Raw genomic sequence first — 18,179 nt, 5'->3', positions numbered from 1 at the left:
GTGCTCTCGCCAGAGCCAAAATGAGACATCCTGGGTTCCAATCAGAAGCCAGGATGGCTTCTGTAATTCTGGGATGTACCACTCAAAGCAGTACAGTTGATGGGTATTGGTAAAAGAATGCATAAAAATGAATCCATCAGTGAAAAGAACATATAAAATGCATTAGGAGAAATAGCCTGCAAGAATGTGTCCTTAAGTCAAAATCCCATACAAAGCTGTGTTTATTAGGTGAAATCTGCACTGAAATGCTGGAAGAATTTTCAAGAGAATTTTTTCATATAGGTTTCCACAGGTATCTGGAGAGCTAGATTTAAGATGGGTAAAACGAGAACTGGAAAGGGCCCAAACAGACAGATCTCCCCCTACCTTGAATTAGGCCCAGTGACAAATGGGAAGCTGGAACCGATCTTTGAGAACCTGTCAAGTGTGGTCTTGCGCAGATGTTCCGTTTTGCAGAAACTGCAGCCTCTGGGCAGCCCCGCAGAAAGCAAACTGCATTGGGCATAGAATCATAGAATTGTGGAGTTGGAAGGGACCCTCAGGGTCATCCAGTTCATCCCCCCCGCAATGCAGGAATCTCAACTAAAGCATCCATGACAGATGGCCATCCCACCTCTGCTTAAAAACCATGTCCAGAGATTACATGAAAATATGGGAAGCTATTGGTTCATCAAGCTCATGTCTGCAGTGATTGCCAGGTACTCTCCATTCTTTCGGACTGGAGACTGCCAGGCCTACCTGAACGTGCCCAGGATTGAACCTGAGACCTTCAGCTTGCAAAGCCTGGGCACTCCCCCTCCTCTTGCAGTTACCCTGGGCCACCTGATCACATGAATATGCCTGTAATAACCCACATTTTTTTCCAGAGGCATCCACCATCAAAGAACCAAATATAAGGCTCAGCGGGCTTGTAGCCTAATATTTATGCACCGAGGAATTACTCCACCCACTGTGCACACACTTCTGACAATGAACTCCCTGGCTTTTGTAGACTTTGTAAATGCGAGGGCTTTTCCTGCCTTAACGCCTCCTTGTTTTCGCATTAGCAAAGGAGGGAAACGGGAAGGAAATATTAAAACGTATATTGTACCCTTAACCACCTTAAACAATTCCGTCAGGCCTGATGCCACTGGAGTGGAATGTGAGCTGGTTGGGAAAGGGGCCAGACGAGACTTCTCCCTACACAAGAACTTCCTCCCGTAACAGGGAACACTAGCTGGGGAGTTTGCAGATACAGTGGTACCTCAGGTTACATATGCTTCAGGTTACATACGCTTCAGGTTACAGACTCCGCTAACCCAGATATAGTGCTTCAGGTTAAAAACTTTGCTTCAGGATAAGAACAGAAATCGTGCAGCAGCGGGAGTCCCCATTAGATACAGTGGTGCTTCAGGTTAAGAACAGTTTCAGGTTAAGAATGGCTCTCCGGAACAAATTAAGTACTTAACCCGAGATACCACTCTATTCCCCTCCACTGCAACAAGGGAAGGCATCAGTCATTTCTCGTTTCAGGTTAATAGAATCATGGAATTATAGCGTCAAAAGGGTTGTCTCGTCCAACCCCCTGCAATGGAGGAACCACAGCTAAATCTCTCCTCCCCTCTTTCTAAAGGATGTTCAGAAGAACGGTTGCTTGCCCTTTATTTGCATGTAAGCAATAACAGTAATTTTAAGTGTGATGTGTCTTGTGCGAAAATTGCTTGCTCCAGCAATTATCGCGAGGTTGTGCCATACAGATACAAGGAAACAGAACGGAAGAAGCATCCTCAAGCAAAGCTTAACATTTAGTTCCGTCTCCCCTGCCCTCGTGCTAATGGGCTTGCACTGCCTCCTGTGCTGGGAATCCCAGGACCTCCAGACCTAGGGAAAGGGGTCCCTTTCTAACATACCCCAGGGCTTGGACCCTGTGGGTTGCTATGGGAAGCATCCTTACAAGCACACACTTTTGGAATGCTGATGTTTGCTGACGTTTTGTCTCCTGTAGTTTGTGGTGTTAGCCATAGATCAGGCGTTGAGGCGCCAGTGCTGGGACTTAGCAAAGGACGGGAAAGAAATTCGATTCAATTCACGTTTACAGCTGGACCTGCCTAATTTGTATTTTCCCAAACAAGCTATTAGCTGAAATCCATGCTCCTTCGAATTCTTCAGTGCAGTTCTCCAGCCAAGCAATGTGCACACAATGCATAGTTATGAGTTTAGGGTTTTCAGCGTTAGGCTGAAAACCTGGACCCTCTTCTGATTCCTGGAACAGCCAAGCTAGCTTCCTGGTGAGGTGATGGCCCATTAAGGGGAACAAAGGAAGTGGCTCTGTGCAAGATGGTGAATGAGTGAAGCCCCCTCCCTCAACTCGTGGGTAGTTAGAAAGACAAAAGCCTGGAGAGTTTGAAGTGATATGCACGAGAAGCAATGCAGCAAGCTGGGAAAAGAGAGAGACACAGCAATGTTTTATTTCTATTTGAATCCACAGCTGTGGCTTTTGGGGGGGAAACAAGACCCTTTAGGGGTGTAAATGCTGTGAACCCTTCCATCGCAGGCTCAGGTTGCATACATGTGTAAATAAACTAGGTATCAGAAAGACACCACAGCCTCATTCCGAAGAAAACGTGAATCCCGGATAAGCACCTAGAGCCCCTGGAATCTCACACCACTTGAAGACTGGAGTGCTGTGTGCAACTATATATTACTGAAAATTATGTACACAAATGCTTTATATTAGTGGGAATTGTTTTGCAAAAATGTGTATATTAGAAAACATGTATATATCAGGGAAAACGTACATCAAAACAACTGATGAATTTTGATGAAGCCTTTTTTTAAAAAAAGTAAATTTCAGATGCAGACAAAGCAGCAATGCAATCAAGAAAGGGCTAGAAGTATTTCTTCTTTTGCTGCCTCCAGCCTCTGCTGAGTGTTTCCTATGCCTGCAGATGTAGCTGATGCGGCTCATCACCTGAGGGAAAGAGATGTGCCACCTGGTGGCCGTTTCACTCTAAGCACATGGCCATGAATTCACTTTTCTCAATCCTGCAGCTCCTCTTGGTGGCTTTCCCCGCTCCCTGCTTCTCTTCTCCTACCTCCCAAACCCCTGGCAAATGGATCACAGGATAGAACTGCTCACAGAGCCCTAGAAGTCAGACGGGAAGATTTGGCAGGGCAGGGGAGAGGTCTATAAGGACCCAGCACTCCCAATAGACAACTCAGTGAAAGAGCCAGGGCAGGGGCTGGATCCAACAAGGCAAGCAGATGTTGCTGGACTCCCATCAGCCCTGGGGTTAGGGCTCCAACAGCACCAGGAGAGCACCACGTTGGCTAGTCCTGCGCTGGTCGACCACAATGACAGACCTCTATTCGAAGGGCTGTTAAGAGGGCAGCCTTCTATTCTCAGAGTGGTTTAATTATCAATCTGTCTTCCCAATGAACTCTGGGAATTGTAGCTGAAAGGGGAACAGCAGCGTCCTAACAACTCTCAGCACCAGTTGTATTTTTCTGGAAAAAGAGATGCCCGAACTCACTCCCTTGTTCTCTTATAATGGCAATGGCGCCCACCTGAGGTGTCAGAACTGAGTTGTGGTGAGTTCCGGCTGAAGAAAAGGCCCTGCTCCGCACCCTTAATTAACTACAGTTCCCAGAATTCTCTTTGGGGAAGCCATGACTGTTTAAAGTAGTGTTGTGGAAAATGTATTGGAGGAAAGAGAGGGAGGGAGAGAGAAAGACTTCCTGGAGAAACATGAAGAATTAAGGAACCTGAACAAGGGCTGGAAAAGGAAGGGAAGACTCTAATGGATTCTTAGGACTGGGTTATGAAGACTTGGGACTCAGCTACATTTGTCACAATAATATGTTTTGAATGTGTTATAAACATCCAACACCAAATGGCTCCAGAGAGCAAAAAGGAATTTATATGGATTTTTACATAGGCTTCCCCCTCCTTCTGTTGTAACAATTTAATTTCTGACATATTTATAGTGTTTTTAACCTGTGTCTAGATACACCCTCTAAAGGGAAAAGTATTTATCTGCTTTGTGTTGTCTTTTCCCCTCCCACTTTCCTTTTCAAGGAGCAGCCTAACTTCATCTTAAATTCCCCTTTGGCACCAATGTTTCTGTCCCCCACCCCCCACAACTGCACAAAACGTGTCCCACTGGATATCAGAATGAACACTGCCATAGCTGAAGAACTCTGCAATGACAATCAGCCAAGATGGTGGTGGTGACGACAATGACCACGATGATCCAAGGAAAACTTGGCTGCACTAATGTCCTAACAGACCTGAATCATTGTCATTTGGTGGGGGTGAAGAATCATTAACAGAAAGTGTTTCGGTTCCGGGATTGTCTGGCTCCAGCACCAGGGCTGGCCTATCATTAGGCAGAGTGAGGTGGCCACCTCAGGCGGCAGATTCTGAAGGGCAGGGAGTGGCACGTGCTCTGCCCAGTAGATAGTTTGCTGCCCTCACGTGTCCTGGAGGACACCCTCTCATTGCCAGGGTTGAAGTAAAAATCAGTTACCAGTTCAGGTGGCTTTTGTGCATGGATTGGAAGAGCGGCCATCTTGTCCTTCACCTTGGGCAGCAAAATATCTCGGGCTGGCCCTGTTCAACACATGACCTTCGACAAGCCCACTCCCCTCCTTGTAAGCTTTCACTGAGGGCTTCATCCAGTGTTGCTGTTTGAAGTACTTTTGCTCTGAGTGACTCACAACTATCGGAACACAACTGCAACTCGGTGGGAGGCTGGAAACAAGCCGAGGCCTTGTTGTTCCTTGGCACTGCGAGGCCACCCGGCTTTTAACCTCTCCCTCCGCCCTCAGTGCCTGTTCTGGAAGATTACATTTATTTTTATCCTGCCAACCGAACTTTCTCTTAATGGCCACGGGATGTCAAAGTACAGGAAGAGTTTTCCTCCAGGATCTCTCCTGAGTGGACTCTGGGGCCTCCTGATAACCCTCCTTTCCTGACCCGGGACTTTTATCTTGTGGCGAACCAAGAGCCCGCGCTGGGCAGAGGAAATTCCACTCATTGTTCCTGAGCTTTGGGGCCTTTTCTGGGCTGTGCTATCTCCCTCTGCCCTGGTCCGCCACCTTCAAGATGGGATTGGCAAGCATTTCCTGCAGCGGCAATGAACAAGAGCCCTGTGAGACAGAGCTGAGCTTGTTCCTAGGCAGGGGTGAAACAAGGCTTTATTACTTGGGAGCCTCAATGGCACCCCTCTGGAGGCTTCGCCCAGGGCAAAAACCCCATCTAGTGCCCTGTAGCTATGGCACTGTCCTTTGTCATCAGTGTGTCCCTTTGCCCAGCTCAGAAGAAAATGGCAGTGCTTTCCGTGGGAAGATAAGAGTCACAGCTGCCTACTTAGCTATGCTGCCTCAGGGAGGTTGCTAACAAGGTGATGTGGCCCCTGGTCTGGAACAAACGATTCTCCTAAACTGGGATATTGAGACAAAAGTGTGTAGGTCCCTGCTAAGGCAAAGCATCTGAGGGGTTTTCACCATCATTTATAAAAGCTCACAAGGCCGTTGGACAAAAAATAGAGAAACAGAAATCTCTCCTTCGCAGACTCCCAATCTGAAAAGGGCATGGTTCCAAAGAAAAGAGGCACAGGAAAATTTTGTGCATGCCGGGTGTGGAGTGGAGTTAAAGTGTACAATACAGTGGTACCTTGGTTCTCAAACTTAATCCGTTCCAGAAGTCCATTCCAAAATCAAAGCATTCCAAAACCAAGGCACACTTTCCCACAGAAAGTAATGCAAAATGGATTAATCAATTTCAGACTTTTAAAAACAACCCCAAAACAGCAATTTAACAAGAATATTACTATGTAATGAGACGATTGATCCATAAAATAAAAGCAATAAACAATGTACTGCAGCCACACAATCAATCAATTAATCAGTAGCTGAACTGGATTCCACATAGTCACAAAAACAAAACAAAAAAGCCGCAAGAAGAAAAATGCAAAATAAATAGCAAAAACAGACAAACCTCAGCATAACACTCAAAACGGAAGCGTGGTACTCAAATCGGAAGTGTAACACTCAAAACGGAGCACATTCAACTTCCGAAAAAAGTTTGCAAACCGGAACACTTACTTCTGGGTTTGCAGTGTTTGGGCTCCAAGTTGTTTGAGTACCAAGGCATTTGAGAACCAAGGTACCACTAATAATTCACCTGGAAGTAATGATGAATTTTTAGAATCATAGAGTTGCAGGGCTGGAAGGGACTCAAAGGGTCTTCTAGTGCAGCTCCATGCAACACTGGAGTAATCAAAAAGGGAGCTTTGTGAAGGGTCAGGGCCCGGTGTGATGGAGTTTGGGCCCTGACCAGGCAAGGATCCAGGCTCAAGCCTTAGCCCTTCCATTTTAAAGGACCTCAGCAGGAAATGCTGAGATGCCTGCCTGATGCCACGCAGAGTTGCTTATGAAAATAAAACGGTGACATGCAGACCTGCTACTTGGGAGTGAGGGTGTGGGGTGGAGAAGGAGACATTTAATTCAGAATGCATTTAAAGGCAAATCTATTGGATTTGCACTTTCTGAAGGGAAAATATGAAATGAAACACAGCTGTCTCTTGGAATCCTTATGCCTCCGGATTTTGCAATGCAGTTCCCCAGCCAAGAAAAGGGTGCAAAAAATGCAAAAAAGAGAGAGAGGGGCATAGATTTGTGAAAAGAACACCCTCAAACCTCATTATGTTGGAGGAAATATAAATATTAGAGAAAATACACTGTGCAAAAATATGCAATTTAGGCACAATTGCATACAAAGTGTAGATCTTAGGAGAAATTTGCTGATAAATTTTCATGAGGACTTTTTAGGGATCTTTTTAAAAAGTTACATATGCATTTATTCCAAGACAATGACTTGAGAAATAGTGTAATGTCCTCTTTTGACCTGAAGGGGGCTTCCTTCTGCAACAAAACAGTCTGCAAGAAGTCGCCTCCACTATTAGAATGTCCTCTGTGGGATTACTCTGAAGTACCGGTAAGCATCAGAGCCCTTGGTGAATTATTGCTTCCAAGTAAAACATGATCAGGTTCAGGAAGAGCCAATACCTCTCTGCACAATCTCTTCATTAGGAAGCTCCTAACACACTTGTGGTTTTAGCAGTGGTGGAGGAAGCTTCCTGAGCACCTGGGGCAGCGCAAACTGCCCATAGGGGCGGGGCGAACCGTGCATGGGGGGGACAGGATGGGGCACCCGGTGCCCATTCCCACCCCCTCCATTGTTTGCTTGCCTGCCTCCTTCCCGTCCTCTCCCCTGCCTGCCTGCCTCCTCCAGCCGGGAGCGCGGGGGAACAGTGTGCTGCCTGCCTGCAACTCCTGACCCAGGGGGCGCAATTCAGCATGGCGGCCTGGCCAGGGGGTGCACTCTGGTGCGGCCACAATCAGGCCTGGCAAAGATTTTGTCACACACACCCCTCAGGGATGACACCCAGGGCAGACCACCCCTAGTGCGCACCCCTTGCTCCACCTCTGGGTTTTAGGTAATGTTAGTATTGCTCAGAGTAGACCCATTGACAATAATGGACATGATTCACCTAGACCTAGTAATTTCGGTGGATATACTCTAAGTGGGGAATGGTGTGTGTGGGTATGTGTGGGATTCAGTTAAATTTGCATGTAAAGGCAGACTTATTGTTGCTTCTAAAACAATACAACAACCAAAATGCAACCATCCTTTGATGATTGTACTCCTCCAGATTTTGCAATTTAGTTCTCTATTATCATGTACAAAATTGTCTATACTAGGGCAGGTATCTTCAACCTGTTCAGGCCCAGGACCATTTTAACCCAAACATCCATTTGTGGATCCCTCTCTTAATCTTTTACCATATACTTCCTTGGTGGTACTGTTCCTGTTATGACCCACCTTGAATCAGGTTGTGATCCACCTGTGGGTGCCAACCCACTAGTTGAAGACCAGTGCACTAGGGCAAAGTGTGCATAAAAAGGCGTATATTGATGAAAGCAACATGCAAAAATGCATATATTTGGCAACATTGTGTATGGAAATTATTTTTTCAATAAGATGCAGGTGAATTTTCATAAGGACTTTAAAAAACACACACACCAAAAAACGACAAACTGATGTGAAAATGTGAAGAACTGAACTTTAGACTGGAAAAGTGAGAAACTGAAAAAGTTTCAAAACTGAGCATTGCCCAGTGGGAGATGACAAGACCAGCCCATTTCCATAGAGATGGGGAAGAAGGTGGTACAAGTATTGAGCGAAGCCACATCTACCATCTCATCAGATGGTATCTTAACCAATGGCTGTGAACCTTTCCCTGTTGCATCTGTGGGAAGGAACCCAAACGTCTCCGTCTGCCCACAACTGCAAACTCCTATCGAAACGTGGATGGTATGACATCACACTATTATTACATCATAAATAACGAAGGGAGGATAAGGGGGAATGGAAATGCGATTAAGGGAGGCTTCCTTCCCTCTTCCTATTTTCAAAGGGTTTATTTGTATTTACTAATCTAATCGGTCACGGTAAACACCCACAGGAGCTAAGTCAGGGCAGCCTTTCCGGTTTTTTTCATGCGGCACAGATTGCATACGCAAAAAAAATTGTACCAGATTGCAGCACGACGCCTCTCACCTTCCTGAGATACATTTTGGCTATTTGCATCCCTGCCCTTTCCCTACACGTTTTTTGAATACAGCTGCTCAGTGTTCTGTATCCTAACAGAATCCTCGAGGACCAAAATCTGTACGGGTTTAGGGATGAGGTCTGCTTGAATCATAGAATTGTAGACTTGGAAGGGACCCCAAGGGTCATCTAGTTGAACCCCCTGCCACCAATTAGTTTCCGGGCCCAATTCAAAGTCCTGGTTTTGACCTATAAAGCCGTAAACGGCTCAGGACCACAATACCTCTAGGACCACCTCTTTCCATATGAACCTACCCGGACCCTGAGATCATCTTCTGAAGCCCTTCATTGTGTGCCTCCTCCTCGAGAGGTCCAGAGGGTGGCAACATGAGAAGGGGCCTTCTCTGCAGTGGCTCCCCATCTGTGGAATGCTCTCCCCAGAGAAGTTTGCCTGGCATCTTCATTATACACCTTTAGGTACCAGGCAAAAACGTTCCTTTTTAACCAGGCCTTTGCTTGATCTGATTTATATCCTATGCCCTTTTAAAATGTATTTTTTTTTGTGAAGGGTGGGGGGCTATTGGGTTGTTGCTTTTATTTTTATTATGTATTTTGTGGTTTTATATCTTGATTTTATTCTGTGAACCTCCCTGAGACTTCCAGGTATAGGGCAGCTTATTATTATTATTATTATTAATAATAATACCCAACTCCCCCATATATATCCCATGCATTCCATGCAAGTTTAAGTGAACCATAGAATGACTCCCCCCTTCTTGGAGTCTCATCAACGATCTGGATATCATGCAACTTCAAGCTGGTGCTTATTGAGTGGGAAAGAAGTCTTGCTTGCCTGTGAAACATTGAAGTTCCTGCCCATATGTAGATTGGAGGGACGGGGAGGAACCAATATAGTTCAATAGTGGAATGCATGCTTTGTCTGCAAAAGGTCTCAGATTCCATCCCTGAGTCATTTCCATGCAGGGTTGAGAAGGGCTCGTGCCTGAAAGCCTGAAGAACCATTTCCAGTCAGGATAGCTCAGCCTGTCCCAACCTGGGACATGTCACATGTTGTTGGGCAACTTCCATCAGCCCAAACCAGCCTGGCCAGTGCTGAGAAAGGATAGGAGCTATGGTTGTCAATGGACACAGTCCATCTGCAGGGACACAGTCAATGGACACAGTCCATCTGTAGTCGGAAAGACTACTAGTGTAGCAGGGCCGTCTTAAGCATATCCGGCGCCGTGGTGGAAAGCTCCCTCTGGCGCCTCCACCCCCCATTTTCCAGAGTTGTCCACCTTTCTTTAGGGAGGACGGCGCTGCTGGCAAGGCTGGAGGAGGTGGGCAGCAGCTGGAGGGCGGCTTCTCTGGTGGGGAAGAGGCAGAGGCTGGATGTGGTGCCTGCCGGCTCAGCTGGCCGCTTCGTGCCATGGTGGCCATGGCAGACGGAGGCTCCGGGCGTGGTGCTGCTTTGGCACGGCATGGTGGAGGCGGGCAAGGGTGGCAAGCTGATGCCGGGCGGCGCCACATCCAGCCTCCACCTCTTCCCTGGCACCCTCCAGAACTTGGCACCCTGGTGCCCTGCACCACTAGCCACTATGGGTAAGACGCCCTGTAGTGGAGACAAGATTAAGGTAGGTGGACCAATGGCCTGACTCCTGACACAGGCATCTTCCTGTGTATAAGCCCACCCAAAAGTTCCCAAAAGTATATTGTAGAGGGTTAGACTAGATGATGCTTTGGGTTGCTTCCAGCTCTTCTATTATTATTATTATTATTATTATTATTATTATTATTATTATTACTACTACTGCTGCTGCTGCTGCTGCTGCTGCTGCTACTGCTACTGCTGCTGCTGCTACTACTACTGCTACTTGCATACCACCCTATCCTCACAGGTCTTAAGGTGGTTCACAACATACAATTCTATTATTCCAAAAATCCGAATGAAAATTTTATTGGACATATCAATTTACCAATTTACATAAAAGTCTCACAAATATATAAAAATATACAGACTGTTCTGTGACTATAAACAATAGGAAGTTAGCAGCACCCAGGGATTTGCTGCTGTGTACCCTGCCCTGGTAAAGTCTCACTCAGTATCCAAACAACCCAGTCCCTTTTCCCTTCTGTACTCAGAATATTTTTAGGCTTCTTTGGCACGATATCCTAATTTCTATCGAGAAGTCAGCATTCCCATCTCATTCGATTGAAGATTACATTTTTGTGTCATTGGTTTCACCGACTCCTTGAAATTGGAAGCCGAGGTTGTCATAGCCCATCTTTGCTTTGGCTCTGGCATCTTTCTCGTTGTAAAGGCAGAAGGCGCAGTGAGGGGTCTCCACCTCCACAGGTTTGCCAAAGTTATGGAAGTCCACCCTGTACTTCCCTTCTTTGGTCTTGGAGACCATAGGAGCAAAGCGATAGCCCCACAGCACCTCCTCGGCGATGTAAGAGGTCCGCACCTGGCAGGTGGCACTGGTGGATTCCACCGTCCCATCTAGAAACACCACCAGCTCAAAGTCATGTTGAAGGATGGTGTCCGCCGTCATGTGAAAGAAGGGGCTGTGCTTGTCAATGATGTGGTAGATGGTCAAGGGGGAGATGAAGAAGAGATTCTCATTTCCAGCATCGACTACGAAGTCTATGTTGACTTGGTCCAAGATGATGGTCTCCCCTTCAGGTGTGATGGTGGTTTTCAAGAGCTTGCCATAGATGTGGCTCCCAATCAAAAGGCTTTTCCGGAGGTTAGCCACCCGGATGAGGAGACACAGCTTTCCGCCACGCTTGCTGATGACGGCATTCTTGCTGAAGGTGATGGTTTTTGCCCTCTTTTTGGGCCTAGAGATCTTGGCCAAGATGGCCCCGCACATAAACGAGTTGATGATAACCCCTAGGATAGACTGAATGATCAGCAGGAAAATGGCAGTGGCGCACTGTTCCGTAACACACCTGAAGCCGTAGCCAATGGTGACCTGAGTCTCCAGGGAGAAGAGGAAAGCAGACGTCAAACCATTTATGTTGTCAACACATGGAGTGTGATTTATCGAAGGGCTGAACTCTGGCAGATCCTGGTGTATGTAGGCCACCACGTACCAGAGAAGGCCAAACAAGAACCAGCTACCTAAGAAGGCTGAGATGAAGATGGTCATCTTATATCTCCACCTGAGGTCCAAGACGGTGGTCCAGATGTCAACCAAGAAAACAAATCTTGATTGTTCTTCTACATTCCCAAACTCTATGTTGCATCTTCCATCTTTCGATACCAGTCTGGACCTTCGTCTTTTGTGTTCCACCCAGAGATGGGTGAAATGCTTCTGGAAATATTTAAGCATCTCCACCAGCCACTCTGGATAAGTAATTAAAAAAGAGGAACATGGAATAAACATTAGGACTGCAAGTAGCTTTTAAAAAAAACCAACAACAACCAAACAAATAGGAATTGGACCATTTGCAAAGGATTTCAATGGATTGGTGAATAAACAAATGTGTAATAGCCCAAGGGAGCGTTCCATAGTGGTAGTTAGCTCAGGTAGGCATGGAAATTTGCGTCTGTTCTGCTTCGTGGCTCTCCTGTAGAGCAGCTAAGTAGGCACTTTTATCCTTCACTCTCATGCAGGGCCAAAAGTCACAGCAAGGTCATACAACAGCAAGGTGGTTCCCAGGGACACGTGGTTTGGAAAGTACTTTTTGCTTGGTTATTGTTGTGTACATTTGATGAAGGCAGCTGCAAATGCATGAATTAACTATGCCGGATGGTGCTTGCAGTGCGAGTAGCAATAATGGAAATCCTGCGGTGTGTTTTATAAATGTATCAGTCATGTCTCATGCATGCATGCAATTCATTGCTTGGTGCTGATGAGTGATCTGAGTGGCGAATGTGCATGTGTGAACCAGAGCTCTTGGATGCCATCATGATTTTGACACTGCCTGCTAGTCTTCTAGGAGAGTGTTTTGCAGAAGAGCCTCAGGATTTAACTTACTGCTGCATCAAGGTGACACTTCACAGCAAAAACTTAAACCCTCCACCACAACTCCCACCCACCAACATGAATGTGCTTTTTTCGGTGGCTGTTTTCAAACTTTCCAACCACAGGCCAAAGTGGATCTTAATGTAACGTGGAAAGAAAGAGCAATTTGTAGAACCCCAAGCACCACTGAGGGTTGCCTGGTGATTGCGTTATAAGAATTTAAGGTCTCAAATATAGAATAAATATTCATAAATACACACCTATCTAAATATATGAACCACATGTCTGAAACAGTATGGGAGAGCAATCCTGAAGCCATTTTGACTCTCCCAATGACCTCAAATATTCCTCGGAAGTAAGCGAGGCAAAAGGGGAAATTTTCCCATTGTATTTTTGCTTGCAAATCCTGTCTTAAGGGTGTATTTGTGTATGAATAGGCTGAGCCTGTGGCATGGATTCAGGAACTAAGTATTAACCATCACAAAAGAATGCCCAGGATGCCCAGGTAATGCAGTCAGTGACCATTATCAGGTATCCTGGAAGGCAGGTTTTCTGCTGTAGACCGCCTCCTTCTGTGATGTATCTATTTTTATTTTTATTTTTTTTGGCTGGGGGGGGCTGGGTCTTGGGCTACAGGGTGAACAATTTCAAGAGTCTATATAAGGGCTTGTGCACCATTCTTCAGAGTGCTCCTCCCTCCTGTGTGTGGTGAGTGGGGACCCCATTGCAACAGTTTATTTCCTTTAATAAAGATCAGGCTTACTAGCCACTTTGATTCTCAAATATACTCTGGTTGGCTTCTGTTATTTCCTCCTACCGATAGGGAACCCTCAAGGACTCTATATGGGCTCTGGAATATCCCATAAGTGAAAGGAAGCAGTTTTTTCTTATAACAGTTGCATTATGGACTTTTAGTACAGTGAAGACCTTTGTATTCTTACAGGCCTTTTAACTCACTCTTTGGGTAAGTTTGTGTTGGCGTTGGATTGTTGCTAATGCTGATTTGTATTTTATGTAGTTGGTTATTCTTGATGTGTGGCTTTTTCATTTTGAGAGGCTGTATTATATTTTTCAAAATATTTTTTTTAAACTACCCAGAAAACTTAGGTGATGGGCAGTATAGAAACATAACAAATAATTATAAAGCAGTGTCCCTTTCATTGGCTATGCCAGCATTCTCCAATGGGATGTTTGCCCAATGTTCTGGACTACAACTCCCATCAGCCCAAACCAGCTTGATGGGAGTTGTAGTTATAGTTCAAAATAGCTGGATGATGCCAGGTTGGGGAAGGTTTGGCTAATCACCTGAGTCATCTCCATCTTCTCAGCCTTCTGCCTAGACAAGCAAGACAACCTGGCACAGGTAAGGCACACAGAGCATGCTCAAAATCCTTTCTCTTGATTCAACCAACAAGTGAACCTATTGATTTATTGGACCTGTTGATTTATTGTGACCCAGCAGGGCTCTGCAGCAAGGAAGATTCTGCCAGAGAAAATGCATTGGTCTTCAAGGTGGTACAAGAGCCTAGCACACCTTTGGCTGCGGGATACAAACACGGCCACCCCTCTGGAATTTGGATCATGTGACTGACAGAATGTATTATTTGGGAGCACACAGGAGTATTAACGTACTCGTTTCCGAGATATGCAGATTTCGATGTTCCCATTCAGCTCTGAAAGGCCTTGTGGCCATTTTTGTTCCGACCTTCCACCCCTGCTCGGGGGTGGGGGTGGAGAGGGAGTCCGGTTAAACTTTAAGCAAGTGTGTGGCCACAGGAAGAGGAGCAAGGTTATTTTACAGTTCAAACGTTTCGCGTCCAGGCCCTTACTTAGCATGTTCATGTTCAAAACACAGCCTGGAGCACTAAGAAAACATCCCTGTGCAATGGAGCATTCTTGGTACTTTCCCAACATGTGACTTTTCATTTCTCCTTGTGCTTTAATTTTTTTTTGGGGGGGGGGGTGAGGGGGTTAAGCCTCAAAACTTGTGAGCGCCTTATTTAGAGTCTTTCTTTATAACAACCCCTCTCCTATAACATACTGTTTCTGTATTGCAATTCTAGGGGTGTTGCAGTTGGGAAATGCTTGAGTTGCCAAATGCACAGTTGTATATGCCAGCAGGCTGCCATCTGTTCATAGGCTGAGACCGAAAGGAAGCTCAGCTAAGGATTTGTGGGTGCCCAGGGTGAGTTTGGGCTTTCAAAATTGTAACTGAACAACCCATGCAATTGCATCATGGCTCTTTGCGCATCCCTATTACACAAATTCAGTAGTTAATCGTCATCATTGTTGGCGCATGAAACTTCTGCTACTTGATCTGCAGCTAGGATCAGAGAATCAGAGAATTGTAAGGTGGGAAGGGACCCAAAGCGTCATCTAGTCCAACCCCATGCAATGGAGGAATGCAGGAATCACAGCTAACCTTTACTTGCAGCAGAACATGATGCTGAAGTGGGGTGGACCATTTTGGGGTTGTTCTTAAATGTTTTAGAAGCTCTTAAACTTTTATTTTTAAACGGTACACTTTTGCCGCTTCGCTGTTTGCCACTGTGGGCTCCTTTCCGAGATAGATGGTAACGGTTACTGTAACTATTATTATTGCTTTTTTTTTTTTTTTTTACTGCTTCTCCAATTTAAAAGTCCATGCAATTCAAAACAAGCTCTTCAGAGAGTGCAAGAGTGGAGGGGTGTTCACATTCCCCTCTTCTGCAGTGAAGTTTGTTTCTCCCGCCACAACTGCTATACAGTGGTACCTTGGGTTACAAACACTTCGGGTTACAGACTCCAGTAACCCAGAAGTAGTACCTCGGGTTAAGAACTTCACCTCAGGATGAGAACAGAAATTGTGCTCCTGTGGCGTGGCGGCAGTGGGAGGCCCCATTAGCTAAAGTGGTACCTCAGCTTAAGAACGGTTTCAGGTTAAGAACAGACCTCCAGAACAAATTAAGTTCATAACCAGAGGTAAAGGGACCCCTGACCATTAGGTCCAGTCGTGGCTGACTCTGGGGTTGCGGCGCTCATCTCGCTTTATTGGCCAAGGGAGCCGGCGTACAGCTTCCGGGTCATGTGGTCAGCATGACTAAGCCGCTTCTGGCGAACCAGAGCAGCGCACGGAAACGCCGTTTACCTTCCCGCCAGAGAGGTACCTATTTATTTACTTGCACTTTGATGTGCTTTCGAACTGCTAGGTGGTCAGGAGCAAGGACCGAGCAACGGGAGCTCAACCTGTCATGGGGATTCGAACTGCCGACCTTCTGATCAGCAAGTCCTAGGCTCTGTGGTTTAACCCACAGCGCCACCCACAACCCAGAGGTACCAGAGGTATCACTGTACAATTAAGCTTCAATTGATTTCCATTGGGGACATGGACAGGCGATTTTGTCTCTCTCCTCTGCAAAGGTGTTCACAAACCAGGAGCTTCTTATAGCAAAGCATGAGATATACCTGCATTGGGGATCATATCATGTCATGTGTGAACATGGCTTAAAAACCCAGCACTGGCGATGAAGAGGGTGCCCAGCCAACAGGAGTGTGCTTGGCACAGCTAGAGTCTCTAACCTCACCCAGTCCCTGCTGTGCAAGTTTAAACTTGCAGGGAGTTGTGTGTGTGTGTTTGTGTGTTTGTGTTTTAATGCAGGGGAGCTTTGAGGAAGTGTGAAATTACAAACACGGCAAATAATGCGCAATGCCAAATCCAGACCTCCCTTCTCTAAATCTAGCTTCTCTCTTGCTAAGCGCCTATCAGTTGTCAGAATAAGTCCCTGCCTGGGTTTAACACTCCAGCATATGCCGGGTGGGTGAGCATTGTTCTCAGCCTTTCTTCTCAAAATAAAGCATGCATGTTGTATAACGCAGGGTGGTCATGAAAGGTGTTTGCTAAGATTCAAGAGGAACCCAAAACCATCTTGTGGTTAGCATTCTGGTATAAGCTCGGTGCGATTAAAGACCGTGGTCCCCTCTTGAAACAAAGCTTACGTAACACACGTTGTATAATGCAGAAGGCTGCTAAGGAGAGTTCAGCTGAAATCTGCAGAGTAACCAGAGCTTGTCTTCTCTAATTTACCAAGGTGTATTAATTGCTTGGGCAGGGAGAACATCCAATGTTGCTGCCCTTGCAAGAGAATTCTGGGTTGATTTTAAGCGGAGGGAATGTGGCGTCTGATCTGATGGAAGGAATATGAGGTGTCTGCAGAAGAACCACTCATTCCTGAACATTTCTAACGATAATGGTACTTATTCCATACTTGTATTAAGTTAAGTTGCTAATCCCCAAACTGTTTGCCAGAGCCTGCCAGTTTGCTGTGAGATCTCCTGATTTGCCACAATAAATAGAATGATTAGGAGTGTTGGGATACGTCTTAAGATCAAGTCAGGTCATTGATCTTTCCCAGCCCTCCAGATGTTTTGGACTACAACTCAGTCAGGTACCCATAAAAATATTAGAATTGCCCCCATATTTAAGAGCACTGACATTATAAACAATTCTTAAAAACCTGCGGAAAACAAAAACATTTTAGTCGCAAAAAAAAAGGATAGCAGCCAGGGTCCTTCTCCCTGGGGTAAGCATTCCGGAGGAGCCACTGCTAAAAAGTCTCTGCTGTCTGCACTTGAAAGTCCTCCCCTGTTGAAAGGGGCTGTGTGTTGTATCTCTGCATGAATAACTGTTATCCCAGGAGGCATACCCAAAATTCCTAATGAAGCAATGAGGCAAGCATCTCCCAGAGGTGAACTAGGATTCATCCACAGCCTAAAAGTGTAGAAAGATTCAGAGTAGAAAATGTACTGGGTCTACCATTTTTAATGCAGAGAACAAGCTTCCCTTGGCTTTCTGGTGCAGTTTCTCATCAGTAAACTCCCTAGAGATGTAAAACATCTACTCATCATTTCTAAATTGTCATTTACGGTAATAGCTCCACCCCTGGAACAAATCTAACCCCCCCCCTTTTTTTACCTCCATAGTGTTAATGTTCCCTGCACACACAATCTGTTCCTATTCACTCTCTTTAATCTTTCTTGCAAACATTTATCTTGTTTCATTTTACATTCTGGCTTTTAAAGGAGTTCCCTTCCCTGCATGCACATAAACAACACTTGTCTATTTTTCACCTTTTACTTTTCGTGATGGAAGCATGCATACCAATTGCAGCTTTTCGTTATGGCCAGAAATACATCATGTCTCCCACTCCTGTAATAACGGCTATTGACTTAAAGTTGTGATGTCATAAACAGCAGGCAGTCAAGTGGATTCGAGCTTCTGAGACACACCTCCCCCCCCTCCCCTCAAAAAGGGTGATGCTGAACCAGTTACTCTCTCTTTTCTGCTCCTTCTTCAGATCCTGACCTTCCTCACAGGATTCTGGGTGGCAGAAAACAGGGGGCAGTGAGTTGCCATAGGCATGGCATTGAGCTCCTTGAGGGAAAGGTAAAAAATAAGTACATGAATGTAAAGAACATCAGAAGGGCCTGCTGGATCAGACCAATGGCACATCTAGTCCAGCATCCTGTTCTCACAGTGGCCAACCAGATGGGAAACCCACCAGCAGAATCTGAGCCCAAGAGCTTTTGATGTTCTCTTCCTCCTCCATGAATTTGCCTAATCCTCTGAGAAA

At 45.8% G+C, this 18,179-nt stretch overlaps 1 protein-coding gene across 1 annotated transcript; it reads right to left on the bottom strand.

Moving 5' to 3' along the window:
* Positions 1-10,537: 10,537 nt before the first annotated feature.
* On the bottom strand, positions 10,538-12,050 carry KCNJ1 (potassium inwardly rectifying channel subfamily J member 1). The gene has a single exon (XM_028708264.2). It carries the CDS (start codon positions 11,986-11,988, stop codon positions 10,816-10,818), a length of 1,173 nt encoding a protein of 390 aa, XP_028564097.2. The 5' UTR covers positions 11,989-12,050; the 3' UTR covers positions 10,538-10,815.
* Between the last annotated feature and the right edge of the window lie 6,129 nt (positions 12,051-18,179).

This window comes from Podarcis muralis, chromosome 15 (genome assembly GCF_964188315.1).
Source record: "Podarcis muralis chromosome 15, rPodMur119.hap1.1, whole genome shotgun sequence".
In the NCBI taxonomy this organism is placed as follows: Eukaryota; Metazoa; Chordata; class Lepidosauria; order Squamata; family Lacertidae; genus Podarcis; species Podarcis muralis.
This window is presented reverse-complemented; position numbering and strand designations above follow the sequence as displayed.

What these genes read in the sequence shown, in the direction of transcription:
- KCNJ1 (XM_028708264.2), bottom strand. Translation starts at nt 11,988, where the DNA reads ATGTTTATTCCATGTTCCTCTTTTTTAATTACTTATCCAGAGTGGCTG.